General features: G+C 54.7%; 1 protein-coding gene across 1 annotated transcript in view; it reads right to left on the bottom strand.

Moving 5' to 3' along the window:
* Positions 1-16689, bottom strand: part of LOC119093595 (MAGE-like protein 2) — a 133074-nt gene extending 116385 nt beyond the window's left edge. Inside the window, exons 1-2 of the mRNA XM_037216574.1 lie at positions 16285-16689; positions 9832-10000 (exon numbers count right to left, since the gene is read on the bottom strand). Coding sequence (XP_037072469.1) covers positions 9832-10000; positions 16285-16457 — 342 coding nt within the window. The 5' untranslated portion in view covers positions 16458-16689. The remainder of the gene's footprint in view (positions 1-9831; positions 10001-16284) is intronic.
* Positions 16690-17404: the final 715 nt, after the last annotated feature.

The raw sequence follows: 17404 nt of genomic DNA on the forward strand, positions 1-17404 counted from the left end.
TGTTCTTGGAAGTGCGTCGTCCGGTGCACTCCAGATATGTAGAGCAAGCTCAAGACGCACAGACATGCGCATGCGCAGTTGTGCCGAAGCCATGCAAACTCCGTTTGAGAGCTGACGTTCGCAGACATTACTGTTACCAGCAGCAAAACATAGATCCGATCAGGAGCGCATCCCTGGCCGTCAGAGATGTACGCCGCAAAATGTGAAATGCATTCGCAGTCCATCAAAAATGCCCTTTTTTGCGTCACGTCACATAGAATCATTTCGGACTTGGTCGCAGCACGACACGTTTTCTGTTTACATCTTCGCACCTGTTGTGACAATAACTGCGCATGCAAAGACACAAAATGTTTGTTTGCACGTACTTTGAGTGCTCCTAACAATAGAAATTGCCGATGTACTGCCTGAAATGTATAGAACACATTCTATCATTCGTGGTCCGTCCTGAAGACGCCACTGGACCTCTGTATAATCTAATCTGTTGCGCCATTTGTCTCACTCCGATCGAGTCGCGGAAAAAGATTCCGCACGTCCGGCAAAGATTCTAACGTGACGTCACGTTGAATCTTTGCCATCCCAGTCGCTGCGAGCACCAGACAGCGCAAAATATACGGGGTATGACGTCATGAGTGACGTCGACGACATATAATCTTTGTCGCCCTGGTTGCTGCTAATGCGGCCGTGACCTGCAGACCGAGCCGAGCGGAGCATCTCAGCACGAAACAGAGATGGGCAGGGCGGTTATAATTGGACACCAATGCAGGAGTGTGAAGACCAGGTCCAGCTTCGAGCGGACGGCATTCGCCATCCTGATGACCAGTTTTCGCAACTGGATGAAAATACCAAAGACATCTGGCATATCCTAATATCACGCTGGGAGCCAAGGGGATTAAAGACGCGTCGATCTCGCCTGGCCACGTCTGCCAGTAGTGGGAGGACGAGCCCAACAGAACGTATCCTCCTATTTGTTTCTCAAATGTGCGCTGCCTGTGTGAACTGTTTAAAGAAACTGCAGGTTTACGACACCGGCCATGCTCTCAACACATCGCAGTCGCGCGCCGAGGCGTCTCGGCCGGCTATCAGCCGTCACATCCGTCACATCGGCCAAGAGCCGTCACAGCCGGCACCTCAGGGTCACATCAGAACAGGGACTGCGCGAGGGCCGGCGCAACACAGGAAACACAACGGCAACAGTGTTCCGCGATCCGCTCGCGGTCTGTTCGCGGTGTTCTGCGCAGTGTTCTGCGCTGTGTTCTGCGCAGTGTTCAGCGCGGCAGCTGAGGTCAGAGCCTGACTCCCGTGATGACGGACGAGGCCGTGGGAGATGGGGGGGAGGGAGGTGGGGGGGGGGGGGGGCGAGGCCACTGATCACAGCCACCAATGACAGTCTCGATGGATCATCGCTTCAGCGATGACGTCAAAGCCTTGCGCCACTCACCACGCGGTGCGTAAAAAAACACAACCGGCGAGAGACGCCGTGAGACGCTGGCATACTTTCGCAGCGGCCGTGAGCTTCTTCTGCGTTCCCTTTGTCCACATCCCTCCCCCGCCCTCCTCCGCTCCACGCGTCCGCACGGCTGAACGGCTGGGTGCTACGGCTGGACAGTATGGTATGACTCAACGGCTGGTAATGATTCCGGTGTCAGAACAGAAATCAAAACACCGGCACACTGACGGTAGCAGCGGTTACCTCTGGACGCTAGATCAGAGCGAGACGTCCTCTTGAATCGCACATGTGAATGTTCCAGTTTGTTACGGCAGCCCCAGTTGGCTAGCGCTGGGATCCGCTCCCCCCCCCCCCCCCTGGCGGGGAGCAGCACGGAACGGCGGCGGCGGCCGGCGGCGGCGGTGCCACGGCAGCCGCCGGCCGAGCCCCGCCGTCTGACAGCGGACCGACGGTCTGTTTTGTGCTGGCGCCGGCGCCAGCCCTGCTCTCAACACATCGCAGTCGCGCGCCGAGGCGTCCCGACTGGCTATCAGCCGTCACATCCGGCCAGCCGTCACAGCCATCACATCCGGCCCGGTGGGACAGCGTCAGCCGCCGGCCGGCCGACACACACGGCAGAGCGCCGACAGCGACGCACGCTGTCCGCACGCTAACGTGCGCACGCAGTCGCGTGCGTACACAAGCACACACAACACGAGCGCGAACGTGCACTAGTACGAACGCATGCGTGCAAGAACGTTCGCGACGTGTAAGCAAATGCGCACGGCTGCACACGCACACACTGCCACGAACATTACGAGGGGAAACGCCACAGAACGGATACCACACACCACACACACACACACACACCACACACACACACACACCACACACACAACACACACACACACACACACACACACGCACACACACACACACACACACACACACACACACACACACCACACACACACACACACACGCACACACACACACACACACACACACACACACACACCACACACACACACACACACACACACACACACGTGTCACACACACACACCATGCCTGCGCTCACCGATGTGCGCGTGCAAACCCTCACCCACACCCGCTGGTCGACATGCACGCATGGAAGCAGGCGACAACAGAGAGCGCGCCGCTGGCGGGCTGCGGCCCGGCCTGTACTCACGGGCGGAAGGAGTCGCCTGGCCGGCTTGGGACTGCACACTTGCTGGATGAGCCTGAAAGATTTCGACTGTATGGGCTCACTGGGCTCGTCGACGCGGCTGAAAGCACGCAGACCGGACAGTGAGCAGACGCGACGGGCACGAACACCGACGCCGAGCACCGAGAACACCGAGCACACCGAGCACCGGACAGACACAGCGGAATGCAGCTCAGTGCGGCGGCGCTGCGTTTGCGTTACAGTTGCGTAAGTTGCGCTGCGTCGCTTTGCGTTAGCTTTCGATGCAAAGCAGCGGAGTGAAAGATCGTTAGCGGTTTCCGATGCGAAAATGAACAGGTTATGCGAACACAGAGACACCGCAACGGAGAGTATGGGAAACTGTTCCCACCTCTCGCCATGTGTTACATAACTCGCTGGTCATGCCTGGTAGAAGCGGAATAGAAAGGTTTTGCCCCTCATTGTATTTGGAACGTTCATTCACTCTTGTTCGGAAATGTACCTAACGTGCCACGACCACATGAATCAAGCCATTATCACCTGCATGGTATGCCAAAAACGTGGATGGTGACTTTAGTTTCGTGCCAGCGAGCCCTATCAGAAATCAGCTTCCGAAATGACGGGGAGTACGTGCCAATAGTGCAGCTAATTTTCCCAGTTGAGACATGTGAAGGACCGCCAAATAGCAGCATTAGCATTAAAGAAATAAAACAAGTTGACTAACGAATGACAATTCACACTTAACACGCATCTACACGAGGTGGTGCGTCAGTAAAGGAGACAAAATCAGTTTTGAAAGACCGTCATTTTTGCCGCACTGGTCTTCAGCGCACGTCTAATCAGCGTACTTTAAACGAATAAATGAGACCAAAACGCTCAGCTTCAAACATTTCAAACATCCTCAAGCTGTAGTCAACCATCCAGCCTCCAGCGTGTGATGAACCCAGCGACCAGATGATCCTGAACACATCGACCAGATGATCCTCACCGCTTTGCGACCTCCAACACACCGTTCCCTCCGCGGCACCATTTCCAGACCCGCGTCATGCAAGACATTCTCTTCGTGCTGACGTCACACGCGCTCACCTTCGTGCTGACGTCACACCTAGCGGCGTCACACACCCAGTGGTGTCACACGCGCTCACCTTCGTGCTGACGTCACACCCGGCGGCATCACACCTGGTGATGTCACGCGCGCTCACCTTCGTGCTGACGTCACACCCGGCGGCGTCACACCCAATGACGTCACGCGCGCTCACCGCGGTCCTGCTCCGACATGACGATTCCTTCCGGCAGCTGGAAGCCGTCCGCCGAGACCGGGATCAGGCGGCCGCCAATGTTCAAGAACGGAACGCCGTTCTCATGCCATCAGCTGCACAGGTACCACCCTCTGTTGGAGACATCGCGAACTGGTAGTACCATGCTGCTCTCATAGAGGGTCATATGCACATCACTCTTCCCTAGCTGCTACGAATGCTAATTGGTTTCGTCCCTTCGTTGTTTCATACTGAAATGGTCAAGGTCAAATGGTCAAATGAAATGGGCCCCCTCGGAGCACCAGTCTGTTGACTGGGATTAGACTAAAAGACGGCACTAGAAGAGGCGTCGACGCACACTTGGGGTAACATAAAGCCGCTTACAGGCAGTCCTCATCGTTGTTGAGAATGCAAGAAATCCGTACATGTTGTCGTTCGGGTATATTGATATTCAAGACCTGAAGCATTGTCTAAGTCTGTCATCAAACAATGACAAAACAAAACAAGCAATGCAGGTTGAATTCAGGTTTTTCCTTAAGCGAGGTCTAAGACTACGTGTGCCTTTCATGCACTAAGGAAACCGTCCACCGATTACCTCCTACATTTATGACGAGTTACGATTCACATGCAGACCTATTGTGTTACTACACTAATAGTATTTGGTAAAATTCAGCCCCTCTCCCCCGGTTACGTACTGGTCACAAAAGGCAAAACCCCGTCTCCACATGGCTTTGCCGTCTCGTGTAACGTCCAAAACAAGCAACGTCCATTTGGTCCATAAAGGGGCACGGGATGTGAAACAAATCACGTACGCGTTGCTTGTCATAAGAGGAAGCAAATAATAACCGGTTTCAATGTATAAAGGAAAAAATCTGGTATTTCCACCGCCACTCCTGAGCGCAACGATACGCCATTCAAATCTAACTCGCCATGCCATGCTTCGGTTAAACTATATCAGACCCCCTCCCTTCATGCGCAACCAATCTAAGGACGGCCCCGAACAAATTCCAGCGCTGAGTGATTTTGTACCAATTGCCACTAAACTCAGCCTGTCACTGGATCTTATAAATCAAACAATGTTAATACCTCTGACGTGTCAAAACACCCCGTTTCTGAGGGGAATTTGGGGGAAGTCTGAGGTAGTCTGAAGGGTGACTGAGGGATAGTGTGAGGGGTAATGTGAGAGATAATCTGAAAGTAGTCTGACGGTAGTCTGAGGGTTGTCTGCGGGATAATCTGATGGTAGTCTGCCGGGCAGTCTGAGGGCAGTCTAGGTGGAAGTCTGAGGAGGTAGTCTGAGAGAAGTTTGAGGTAAGACTTTACTCTACCTGAGAGCTTTGGCTTTGCTGCCGCATCGGCGCAGAGTGCGCCTGTTGCTGCTGCTGGGAACTGCTGCTGCTGCTGGAACTGCTGCGGCTGCTGAAACTGCTGGAATGCTGTGGCTGCTGCTGGAACGCTGTGGCTGATGCTGGAGCTGTGCGGCTGCTGCGGCTGAGCCCAACGCTGCTGCTGCGGCGGCGAGGCAGCCCCGCGCGGCGGAGAGCTCTCCACCTGATGGAGATGATGTGCTCGCGCGGTGGCCCGGCTGGGACGCCTGGCGCTGCGCCATCTGGGGCGGCTGCTGCACCACATGGGTGCCTCTGGACCATCTGAGGCCCACGGGCACGGCTGCGGCGGGCTCATCTGAGGCCGTCCCTGCACCATCATGCGCCTGCACCACTTGCGGCGCACCAGATGGGGCCGGCGGCGGCCAACGCGGCCCCGCCGCGCCGCCTCGATCTGCTGAGCGGCGGCGGCGAACTCGGGCGCTGGCTCGGCCGCCGCCGGCGAGCTGAGCCAGGGCATGGGCGCCGAGCGGAGCTGGACGGCCGGCTCGGGCTCGGCCGCCACCGGCTGGATGAGAGAGCTCGCCCTGACCGCGCGCCACGCCGCCGTCGCCGGCGTCCGCCGCCGCCGCTGACGGCTGCTTCGTCACGCGCCACGGCGGGTTGGCAGCGATCTTCTCTGCGGCCGCGTTTGGCGGCGTGGAGGCGCGCTGCGCCTGCACTATCGTGGGACGCACCTGCACTGGCTGCGGCGCGGCCTGAATTAGCGATGGCGGCGCCACCTTTCAGGCGACGGTGGCGCCGCCTGAACAGGGGTTGGTGGCGCCATCTGTGCGCCCTGGTCGTTGCGGAACTGAGGCCGGTGCGACTGCGCGCGCTCGGGCGGCGGCGGCGGCTGCGGCGTCACCGGCGAGACGGGCGCTGCCGGCCTCTGCGACGGCTGCCGCGTTGACGCCTGCAGGATCGACGCCAGCGGCACCGCCTGCCGCTGCGGCGCCGGCGGCGGAGGCGGCGGGCCGGCCGACGGCGGCGGCGGTGGCGGCGGTGGTGGAGGCGGAGGCGGTGCGGCCTGCGGCCGGGTGGCGGCGCCGCCTCCGCCTCCGCTGCTGCGCCGGCGGTGGTGGGCCCTGCACGCCGTCGCTGCGCGCGTTCATCATGATACGCTTCTGCATGCGCGGACCTGCGAATCTCTGAGAGGTCGATGCCGCCAGGCAGGGTAGGTGAACGGCTTCTTGTCCTTGGTGGCCATGCCGTCTGGATCACGGCCGGTGGCTCGCCCGCGGTGCTCGCCTGCACAGGGGCGCGCGCCACCCAGCTGCCGGCAGAGAGGGACAGGGCCACCTACCGTTCAGCGCGGCGAAGCAGACATCCGAGTGAGCGTTGTTAGCTTACGCAGCACTGGTGCCAGGCGCTAGCTTGTGCAGCACTAGCGGTAGATATTAACTTGTGCTACACTGGTGATAGCCGCTAACTTGTGCAGCACTAGTGGTAGATGGGAAGCCACGTAAAGCGATTATAAGACAAGTGGCGCAACGAGGCGAGACGGGTGTAGCAACTGGTGCTGAAAAAGGTTTAAATCATACATTTTATCAGGATTATACGGTTCAAAGCAGTTTGTCTAGATTATAAATCAACTTTACCGAGACTACAGCATACAAATATGCCATTGGCTGCATGGCAGAGACACGTGTGACCAAGTCTGACATTGATAGAATCAAACGAAGTCCTTTCACTTGGCAAGCGTACATTAAGAGAGCCACAAAATGAAGCTCTGGATTGCGGGTGTGTTCTAGCGCTGGTTGGAATGACGGCCACGCTTGTGTCGGATGAGGACTGCAGAAGCAAGAACTGAACATGCTGCTAGGACAAGTTTGATCAGGAGCATCACGTGAATGTGGCTTAAAACAGGGTCATCAATAATAGTTCTTCTGTTCTTACTTTTGCATACTTTTTGCTATTGTTTCTCCAGTCTAGCTGTTGAGGCTTATAGAGGCTATAGACCACAGAAACAATGGTTAAAAGTAGTCATCATGGGTCTAGATGTGAGAAAGTATTCAAAAACGGTCTATCGCCGTCCATTTGCATTTTCGCACAAACCCAGCCATCGTTTTTTCAATACATTCCATCGACATATCACCGTGTAATTAAAATAGCTACTTAATGCGACGATCGGCAAGACTTGCATCGGCCACTAATGATGGTGGGACTGAAACAAAAATGTGACGCCCCACGCAGTCTCTGAGGTTGTGACGAACAGGTTGATCATGGACATGTCCCAGCCTGTAGGCCCGCGTGAATAATTGTGAGCTCTTGGCACATCGCAGCCGTTGTTCTGCTCTGGCTTGTTCTGCTCAGTTCTATCATATTCTGTTCGCAAGCTGCAGCTATCACATCTCTGAACTAATTCATGCGTACTCATGCAGAAAGGTCGCGATGGTTTACGACGCCACAACCGGCAAAGGTTTTGAAGCGCCAAAATAAGAAGCCGTACGCTCAAACTACGCACTGAAGATTAGATAACGGGGTACGGTACGGCCGTCCACAGTCACCACACACACCGGTCACCGAGCCGCGCCTGCGTGGGCATGCACGACACCGGGGAGACTGAGACCCCAACGTAGTCAACGCCTCTCTGCCAATGCTGTACGAATGACCGTGGTCAGAGCCCCCGAAGACGACACGGAGGCCCACAGAGGAGGGCTGCTAATGCTAAGCATGTGGTGGCGGTCAGCGCCGCTGAAGACGACACGGAGGCCACAGCGGAGGGCTGCTAATGCCTAAACATATGATGGCGGTCAGGGCCGCTGAAGACGACACAGAAGCACAGCGGAGGTCTACCAATGTTAAATGAATGTTGACGGTCAGGGCCGCTGAAGACGACACAGAGAGGTCACAGCGGAGGCCTACCAAAGGGCGGCGGCAGGACGGCTCGCTACAGAAGAGGGCCGTGTCCCCCGCCCGCAGCCGAAGCCCTGAGGCTGAGGGAGCACTGTGAGGTGCTGTATCGCGTGTTTACCAGACCACCACAGCGCTGCACTACAGCCAGGGTCACTTCAAAGTACCCCTGCAGCGGTCCCGGGCAAGGAAGACATTCCATGCGGGCTGCAGAGCCCTGGGATGGCAGGGCGAGACGCCTGGGGCCTGCTGCCACCGTGTCAAATGGAATCCTCTTCTTCAGCCTAGGAAGGCAGGGAAGTGCCCCGACCACCTGACCTGTGCCACCCATGTCACCTGGCCCATGCCACCCATGCCAACTGATAGGCATTTTGCTGCCCTTGCTGCTGATGTTCGACAAGCACTGCCTTATCTACAATTCGTTTTAGCCAGTCTCTCTCTCTCTCTCTCTCTCTCCTCTCTCTCTCTCTCTCTCTCTCTCTCTCTCTCTCTCTCTCGCTCTCTCTCTTCTCTCTCTCTCTCTTCTCTCTCTCTCTCTCTCTCTCTCTCTCCTCTCTCGCTCTCTCTCTCTCTCTCTCTCTCTCTCTCTCTCTCTCTCTCTCTCTCTCTCTCTCTCTCTCTCTCTCTCTCTCTCTCTCTCTCTCTCTCTCTCTCTCTCTCTCTCTCTTCTCTCTCTCTCTCTCTCTGCTATCTCTCAATTCACAATTAAAACAAAGATGCTGTTCAGCACATTATCGTTTGATTGCGTTATGAGGCGTTTATATGACGCCAGGGGAGCTGCCAAACTAGCCGTGCGAAACTACCACCGTGGCGGACGGGCTGGCTCACTCGTAGTATTCTAACTTCTCGAGAGGTGTCGTGCTCATGGATGAGCGTTTCCGGAATCCAAATATCCTTATGCGCGCATGGTTTAGCCTTTTCTCGTGATGTTCTTGCATGTTAATCCGTCATTTTATATTGGCTCTTTGCATTCACCTGCTCGGTTATGTCATTTAAGTAGAGTGGTGCCATAAATAGTGCTGGCGTACGCCACACACGAATCATTCGATGACCATATCTAGCATGGCATAGAGCACCACACGGCCATGGTGTGGTGTGACATTATTTGCGTGACGATCCTACGGCGTTATGCATGCCTGGATGACTTTGAGGTAGTCAGCACGAAAAAGTCTGCACAAGTTTACGGGCGCCTAGCTCGAATACCAGATGGGTTTAGGTCTCAAGGAGGGGAGGGCTGTAAACTGCACTGAACAGTCTTCAAAGTGCCTTTCTCAGTTCAAAACCCCATACAAACGTAAAACACTCTCTAAACTTCCGCCACTAAATTCTGCAGTCAACCTGGAATGCACGATCGCTGGTAGCGGTTAGGGCTAGCACAAGCGCTGCTCGGTGTGAGCTCTGCCCAGCAAGTCATCCATTAAAAAAGTTCGAATTAAATCTTCAAAAAATGACGCCATATTTCATGCCAGCGCTCAATTTATGGACGTCAGCAACTGCAGGCGCCAAAATAGATAAACTATTGCAAATCTAACCAAACTTCTCGCCGCAAAGAGAAAACAACTTTTGCTTCAGCATGCACGAAACTATGGAGACAATTCTAGAGACTATTCAGGAGCTAACGGAAACACCGACAAGCAGTCACTTGCTCGCACTACGCCCGCTCGGTGTCATGCCTGCCTTGGCTAATAGCGTCCCGTCGCCATAAGCGGTGGCGTCCCCGTCGAGCTCCGCCCCCTGACTCACCTCTGTGGGGATGCGACGCGCCTGTATGACCCCACTGGGCAGGCCCGGCGGCGGCGGCGGCGGCGGAGGAGCGCCATTGGTGGCGGCGGCCGGCGGCGGAGGCGGAGGGGGCGGCGGAGGCGGAGGCGGCGGCGCGCCAGCCGGCCCGTCCGTCACCGCCTGCTGCTGGCTGAAACAGGGACGGGAGGCGGCCGTCAGGCTGAGCTCGGACCCCGTCAGACCGGCGGCATGTGCCGGCCCGTCCGTCACCGCCTGCTGCTGGCTGAAACAGGGACGGGAGGCGGCGTCAGGCTGAGCTCGGACCCCCGTCAGACCGGCGGCATGTGCCGGGCCCGTCCGTCACGCCTGCTGCTGGCTGAAACAGGACGGGAGGCGGCGTCAGGCTGAGCTCGGACCCCCGTCAGACCGGCGGCATGTGCCGGGCCCGTCCGTACACCGCCTGCTGCTGGCTGAAAACAGGGACGGGGAGCGGCGTTCAGGCTGAGCTCGGACCCCGTCAGACCGGCGGCACGTGCCGGCTCCGACACAGCAGCGCTCGACGAAAGACGGGGCTCATCCTGAGGGCCGCGCCTACGACTGCGCACGTCAGCTTACATTCAGACTCGCGAAACGCACAAAAGCTTTATTCACGGTTGTATAAAAACAAGGTAACCTTACATGTCTATTAAATCCGGTTAGAATCATGTGCGAGGTTTCTTAACGCCGAACACTTCTCGTCCAGACTTGTGCCCGTTCATCCGATTTCTCATTTGCAACACTCGGTAAGAAGCATTAGGTGGGATCTCCATTGACTCTTTAATAGCAGCGCGGTGTCAAAACGCTCGTCGTGCGCTAAAATTGGGCACGACCAAACAAACCACCAGCATGGTATGCTACAGCACATGACGGCCAGCCGTCTTACGCTCCAAGTGGGTATGACCTACTGTGATTGCTACTGTATGGTTTGGTTTCTGCCTAAATTGGTATCAACCCTACGTCCATGCAGGGGTGATACTATTGACTCCTTTCAGTATGGGTGCATGCGTACATGCGCGGGTGCGTGCGTGCGTGGGTGCGTGCGTGCATGTGTGCCAATTATGGGCTATGTTGCTAGTAGCTGCACGCCAAACCATCGGAACTAGCGTCCTAAAACTTCACAACTTTTCACCAAAAACCGCTTTGACCTGACTTGTGAAAATGTCATCCCCCTACGTCAACCAGACGCGGACACACGACACTCTTTCTAGACATGGACGAGGGAATCACCAGCTACTGAAGGCGAAGGTACCGGGTACCACACAGATCCGTGTACCCTGGGTACATGTCCGTGTACCCTGGGTACATGTCCGTGTACCCTGGGTACATATCCGTGTACTCTGGCAAGATCCATGTGCCCTAAGCACAGATCCGTGTACCCTGGCACAGATCCGTGCGCCCTGGCACAGATCCGTGTAGCCTGGGTACACATCCGTGTACCCCGGCACAGACCCGCGCACCCTGGCACAGATCCGCGTACCTTGGGCCCAAATCTGTGTACCCTGAGTACAGGTCCGTATACTTTGGGCACAGATCTGTGTACCCAGCCGATGTTGAAGTGAGTTATAACGCGGCCTATTGCATCAATGCTATTATCAACTGCATCAGGTGTTGGTGATACATGTGAGCTGCTGGGCTTGGGTACAGGAGCAATAGGTGAAGGGTTTGGACGCGTGGCGGTTCATATGAGCTAAGCTAAATGACTCATAGAGACAATATAGTTTAGAAAGCCTCCAAGAATGCAAAAGGTAAAAGATTCCTAGAGACAAGATAATTCCGATAGCCTCCAGAAATGCAGTGCATGCAGGACGCAATCATCTTAAATCTTATTTCCCTAATTCTTAAAATAAATTACATGTGTAGAGATGATGCCAGGCAATGATATAGGGGAGGGGAAGGGGATATTTATTGCGTAGAGACATTGGTGACATTTATTTTATGCAAGTGTTGGGTACTGCTGTGAGACAAACACATACAAGCAATTCTATTGGCCATATTTCTCATTTATGGATGAACACAAGTTTAAAAAATACAGATACCTTAGTCTTTCGGCCACAAGCTATTCGCCAAAATAGTATCATAAATGAACGAGCAATGCATTCCAAGCTATCTGTGTTTCATTTTCATGTCAAACTTTTTTCAAACGCCGAGTCACAATTTCAACAGATTGGAGCTGAGATCTGATCAGAGATACAGCTGTGGTTTCTTCTTTTCTGACCGCTGGTGCTATCTACACTGAAGTTTTTTCAGAAACGTACATAATTATAAGCCCCTGCTGTGTCACACTAGACGGGTGGGTGGCAAACATTTCGAAACCAGTTTATTGCAAATGCTCTGGAGCGTATGCTGCGATACGGCCGATACGACACGACAACATCCATTACTTCAACACTATTTTACATGTTAACAAAACGTGACAGGGATGAGTCAGGTGCCTCGGCAAAAAGATGAGCCGCGCGCCTTATACTCTGCATGGAAACTCAGTTAGTTATACCAGCACAATGCGCTCTAAGAGGAGGCGGTGCGTGGCGATAAACATTCCTGCGTGTGTCACGGACAACGGTAACTAACCGATGTGCTTTTTTATCTTTCGGTCTGGCAAACAAGGCTATCAATCGTCGAAGTCGCGTTAGCATAATAATGATAAACCAGACAACTTGTATTTTCACATATTATGAGCATACCCATGTCCGTCAATGACGTCACAGAACCACGTAAGTTATTAAGCGCACTTGCGAGGAGCGTCATTAACATAGTTAAGACACTAGTAACAGCATCATTCCCCGGAGAAAAACCAGGAGATCATCTATGTCTCCATTCTTCTGGGTTTTTTTCTCCGCGGTACGAGGTTATTACTACTGTCTTATCTACGTTACAAAATCCTTTATCTTTATAGCATATTGGTGAGTGACCTTTTGGCCAAGAAGCGGGCCACCGGCACAAACCTGGGTTGTATGCATCGAATGATACGCCGCACAGATGTCTGAGCCTATCGTTGAGCGTTACATGTCTCCCGGATCCAAACGTGATGAGATCAACACGGTCTAACTCGTAACCCTACACAATGCGTTTGTATAACGCTTTTCTCTTCAGAGCGAGCCATAGACGGCAGCTATCAGCTGTGGAGCCATAGGCAGTTGGAGTAAGTTAGAGACATAGGATGACAGTCAGTGGGATATATTTTGGGGTCTGAGGCGTCAACTCCCCGTTATAACTGAAATAAATGCATGTTGCTGCATCAAAATGAGATCAACGGGAATTAGCTAAACCATTCAAGTTTTTTCCTTGACTAATCCAAAAGCGACCATAAAATTGTGACTAACGTAAGTTGTTCTTTCAAGCCAAAAATTACAACCAACTAAAATACCAGAACTATTGCCCCTTTTCACCGGATCGCCGTGCTGGGCGCCATCATAGAAAAGGCGAACAGGTGGCACTCGCCACCAAAGTGACAGTGCTAAGGTCAAGCTTTACAAGGCTTTTACGGCATGGATAGCAAACCTTGACAGAAAGGAAATTTATAAATCAGAGAGAGAAATCCCTTTTTGCCTAGATTTGACTACAAACTTGTGCGGAGCACAATCCCCTTACAAAATGTCGGTGCGGGTCTTCTGCGCAAGCGTGGGCTCTTCTCTCGTCTAAGTGGCGACAGAGTAAAGGCTATTTGAAAAAAAATAGGCGTAGGGTCATCAGGCAGCGGAAAAGTTCTCGCCGAAAGGCAGTCCTGGTGACTGCACCGGAGCACTGCTTCCGAGGCCGGTGACAACTGGACAGACTTCTCGTTGACTTATTCAGTCAATAGGCACAGTACGAAGCGTTGTGCCCAGGTTGTATCATTCTTTCTAAATCGTTTTGTGCGAGGCAGGAGCTGTCCAGCGAGCGAGTATCAGTCATTTCCATGGCGGTCGTTTAAATCTGCGGTCTTAAGGCTCCCGGAATAATTTTGCACCTGCTTGTAGGAAGACAGAGTTTAAAGCTCATTAACTGCATATATAGACATATATATATATACATATATATATATATATATATATATACATATATGCAAACTATATACTACACATAAAACAACAGTCAACAAGGACTGAGCTGACGTCGTTTGCTCTCTTTCTCAGGCCCGCTCGTACGGATGGACGAGACAAAAGCGTCTCGTGACAAGACCGACGATTGGCTCCTTTTACGAAGCATCACTGCTACAACCGTACGCGTCGTCACCTCTAGCGCCCCGAAAATCTCTAGAATCTCGTGACCGCCTCGTCGGCTGCTTCAGCAGCGGCCGCAGATCCGGCACTAGGTGACGTCATTGCCAGCTGTGCAGCCGCTGCCGCCACATCCTGTCAGCATCAGCGGTGATAAGCCGAAACCGAACATCCCGCTATCCTACTGACCGCTCAGGTCCGGCTTCTCCGTTCTCGCGTCCAGGGGCGCATGCAGGATTTCGTGAAGAAGGGAGCCGCGCCTCACTGTGGTGCCCCCTATCACAAAAGTTCCCGGATTTCGACCACTACTTATTCAGATACCTATTTTTCATGCTGTTCGCTATCACTGGCGGGAAGGGTCCACCGGATAAGCCCATTTTAATTCTAGAGGCCAAATTTCCTCTTTTTGAGTAGAACCTTCTTAACTGAAAGAGAATACAGAAGCTTCCATCGGATACAATTCTGAAAGGAAGTTAGAAGCAAACAAACTAAAAGAAATAAGCAGGAACCAAGTGACCGCACGAAATAAGCCACGGGACTATTCACTTGTAACTGATTCATTCGACCCTTTCTGCAGAACGACAGCAGTCAGGGGGGTTGTGAGATTTCCTCGGGGTTTTACATACTGAGGCGCTTGCGCACGAGCTCGAGCTCAATTCATGGATTGAGCTCGTGCGCGGAGCGAAATAAGGTAAATAATTGCATGATGCGGCCAATCCTTGTTCACCTGGAAAAGACAGAACACAGCGCCCGCCGTTGCTGTCTGCGTGGGCTGCGCGGTGTCGGCCGCGCAGCCAACTCCGCCGCGACAGCGGGCAGCGGAAACACAAAAACGACCACGTCTCGGAAAGGGGTGCTTTCGAACGCATTATTAAATCATTTGACATGCGTGTAGAAGATATCCCGGGCCTTGGGATTCGCCTGTGCGATATTCACATTGATACACGGGACGGAGTACCAAGTACACCACAAACTCATGCCACAAAGGCGTAATCTCTATTGCTGATGCAGCTATAACTGCTAGTTCTGTCCACGGAATGAGCTCCGAAATTGCACGGGATGTCTTTGATGTAGGGAAGGATGGATGTTTTGTCTGGTGGGGAGCCGAGGAGCATTCCGTCCGAGTCCGGGGTTCGTAGCGGCCGCTATTCTGACGATGCGGGGACAGGGCCCCTGACGATGTCTGACTGACAGGGCCCCTATCTGACGATTGTCGATACGGGCCCCCAGAGGACGGCGTATCCCGGTCCCGTCCCTGATGCGGCGGGCCCTCTAACGGGACGTCTGGCATACGATCGACCTGGGTCCTCCTCAGGGAAAAAGGGTCCCCTACCGGCGCGGGGAGTCCAATTATTGGCACCGGGAGAAAGTTCGGTGCCAGCTAGTGCAGACGGCCCCTCCTTCGGTATTAAGGTTTCTGATTGGGCACGGCCTTTCCGCCGTTTCCTAATGAGCCTTCACAGTGTTCATGTTCACATGTTCATCAAATGTTCCTAATGAACATCTACATCGTCACTTATCATGCATTCTTTCATTGCCATGTGATGTACAGCCGACGCAAGATGCCGTAAGTCATCGAGGCCTCGTCCTTGTCCTTGTCCAGCAAATGTGCCCCTGGCCGACCTGGGGTCCACTGTCGGCACAGGGCTCCCTGCCTGGCACCGTGGGCCCCTCATTCTACTAACTGACATAGAGGCCCTCGCTGTCTCATACCGCCCCGATCGGTGCAAAGGACTTCCGACTGACATTTGACCTTTTGACATTTTTGGGTCGGACCTTCAAGCTGGGTCTCTTCAAATGACCTCCAGCCTGGTGGGGGATACAACATTGTTGTGCCCCTGGAATTTGGTGCCCTGTCATAATGAATGGTTCGGGCCCTTTGTGGTGCCCCCTGGGTGTCCTGAAACGAAGGCCTTGGTGCCCCTTCGCCGAATGGCCGATCCACGCTGTGGTAACGTGGAGTTTGGTGACTTCCGAAAATGAAGATTTGGGGCCTTTTCTGGTGCCCTAGCATTTGGTTGTCATTTGAAAGCAAAGGTTGTGTGCTTCCGAAATGAAGATTTTGGTGCCCGTTCACGAGATTTTGATGGTCCTTCGGCGTACCAAAACCTCATTGGGCCGAAGGGGGAGGGGGCGGGGGGGGGGGGGCATGGCCCTATGGCTCCTCCTTTGGACTCGCCCCTCCTCATGCCAACCGAAACCACCCGACCACCGCGCCACCATCAGAGTGTACACTTACGCCATGCTGAGTATCTGGTCCATCACGCCCTTGTCTTCGACGACTTGTTTGGCCTGGGGCGCGCGCCCCACCATGTCGCTGCTCTGGCCGTGGTAGTTACCCAGCATGCCCCTGTACATGTTGTACACGAGCTTGCGCACGCGCGGGTCGCTCGGGTCCACCTTCTGCGCCATGGTCACGTGACACAGGTGGCTCGGGATGGGGGATCGTGCCGGCACGCCTTCGCCCGCGGTTGGAACACCAAACGCGACGCGTCACAGTAGCGTTATGTCACACGACGGCGGCGTCACAAATCACAAATGATGTCAGGTTGCTACCGAAGAACAAGTGCGTGAGGAACGAAGCACGATCAACGGTAGGGAAGCGTCACTCGCACCCGCAACTCCACACAGAGCTGCTAGCGCACGTGTGCAAGCGCTGACCCACAACCACCCACTCTGCACTGTCGCACCCCCTTGGCACAGCCCGCGCTGCTAAACCCGGCACGCCGTGTCACTCAGCCTTCAGCTGTGGACTGTCCGCCCCGCGCCGCGCCGCGTCGGTCCGTGACGTCACCAGACCACTAGCGTGACGTCACCTCGAGCTACTGGAGCGCGTTATCGCCACCGGCTTCCTCCGCCGGCCCTCGCTGGCGTCGCGAAACCCGAGCATCTCCCGCAGCGGAGGTGCGTGTGCCAACCGGCGCACGTGCGCCCACCCGCGGTGAATGATGAGGGCACCTCCGCTCAGGGAGGTCGCGTCAATGGAGCGCCTCCGTGGGTGGGATGAACGGTAGATCGAGGTCTGAAGCGGTTCGCGGGGTCGATTTCCTCCATCCCTCGTGTCAGGCGTTATTTTTATGCGCGCGGTCCGTGGAGGTCGTTGGGGTCAGCTCCGAGAAGAGATGAGAGCCGTAAGCTGTCCCGTACTAGGCAATTAAAAGGCAGACGGACGGTCGGGAGCCGCGGCCAGCCCCATCGAAAACGCTGGCGCGACGCTTGCGTTTCATTTGTGACGCTTTAGCCCTTCCTGTAATCGACGCCCACTCAGCGACGCTGGGGCATGCATCGGCGGCCGTCGGACGGCGCCGCGTCGGACGCCCTGCCGTGTGACGGCCCGGCCCAAACGTGTGACGTCACGG

The sequence above is a fragment of the Pollicipes pollicipes genome, unplaced genomic scaffold (genome assembly GCF_011947565.3).
Source record: "Pollicipes pollicipes isolate AB1234 unplaced genomic scaffold, Ppol_2.1 Scaffold_1600;HRSCAF=1878_pilon_pilon_pilon, whole genome shotgun sequence".
Taxonomy (NCBI): domain Eukaryota; kingdom Metazoa; phylum Arthropoda; class Thecostraca; order Pollicipedomorpha; family Pollicipedidae; genus Pollicipes; species Pollicipes pollicipes.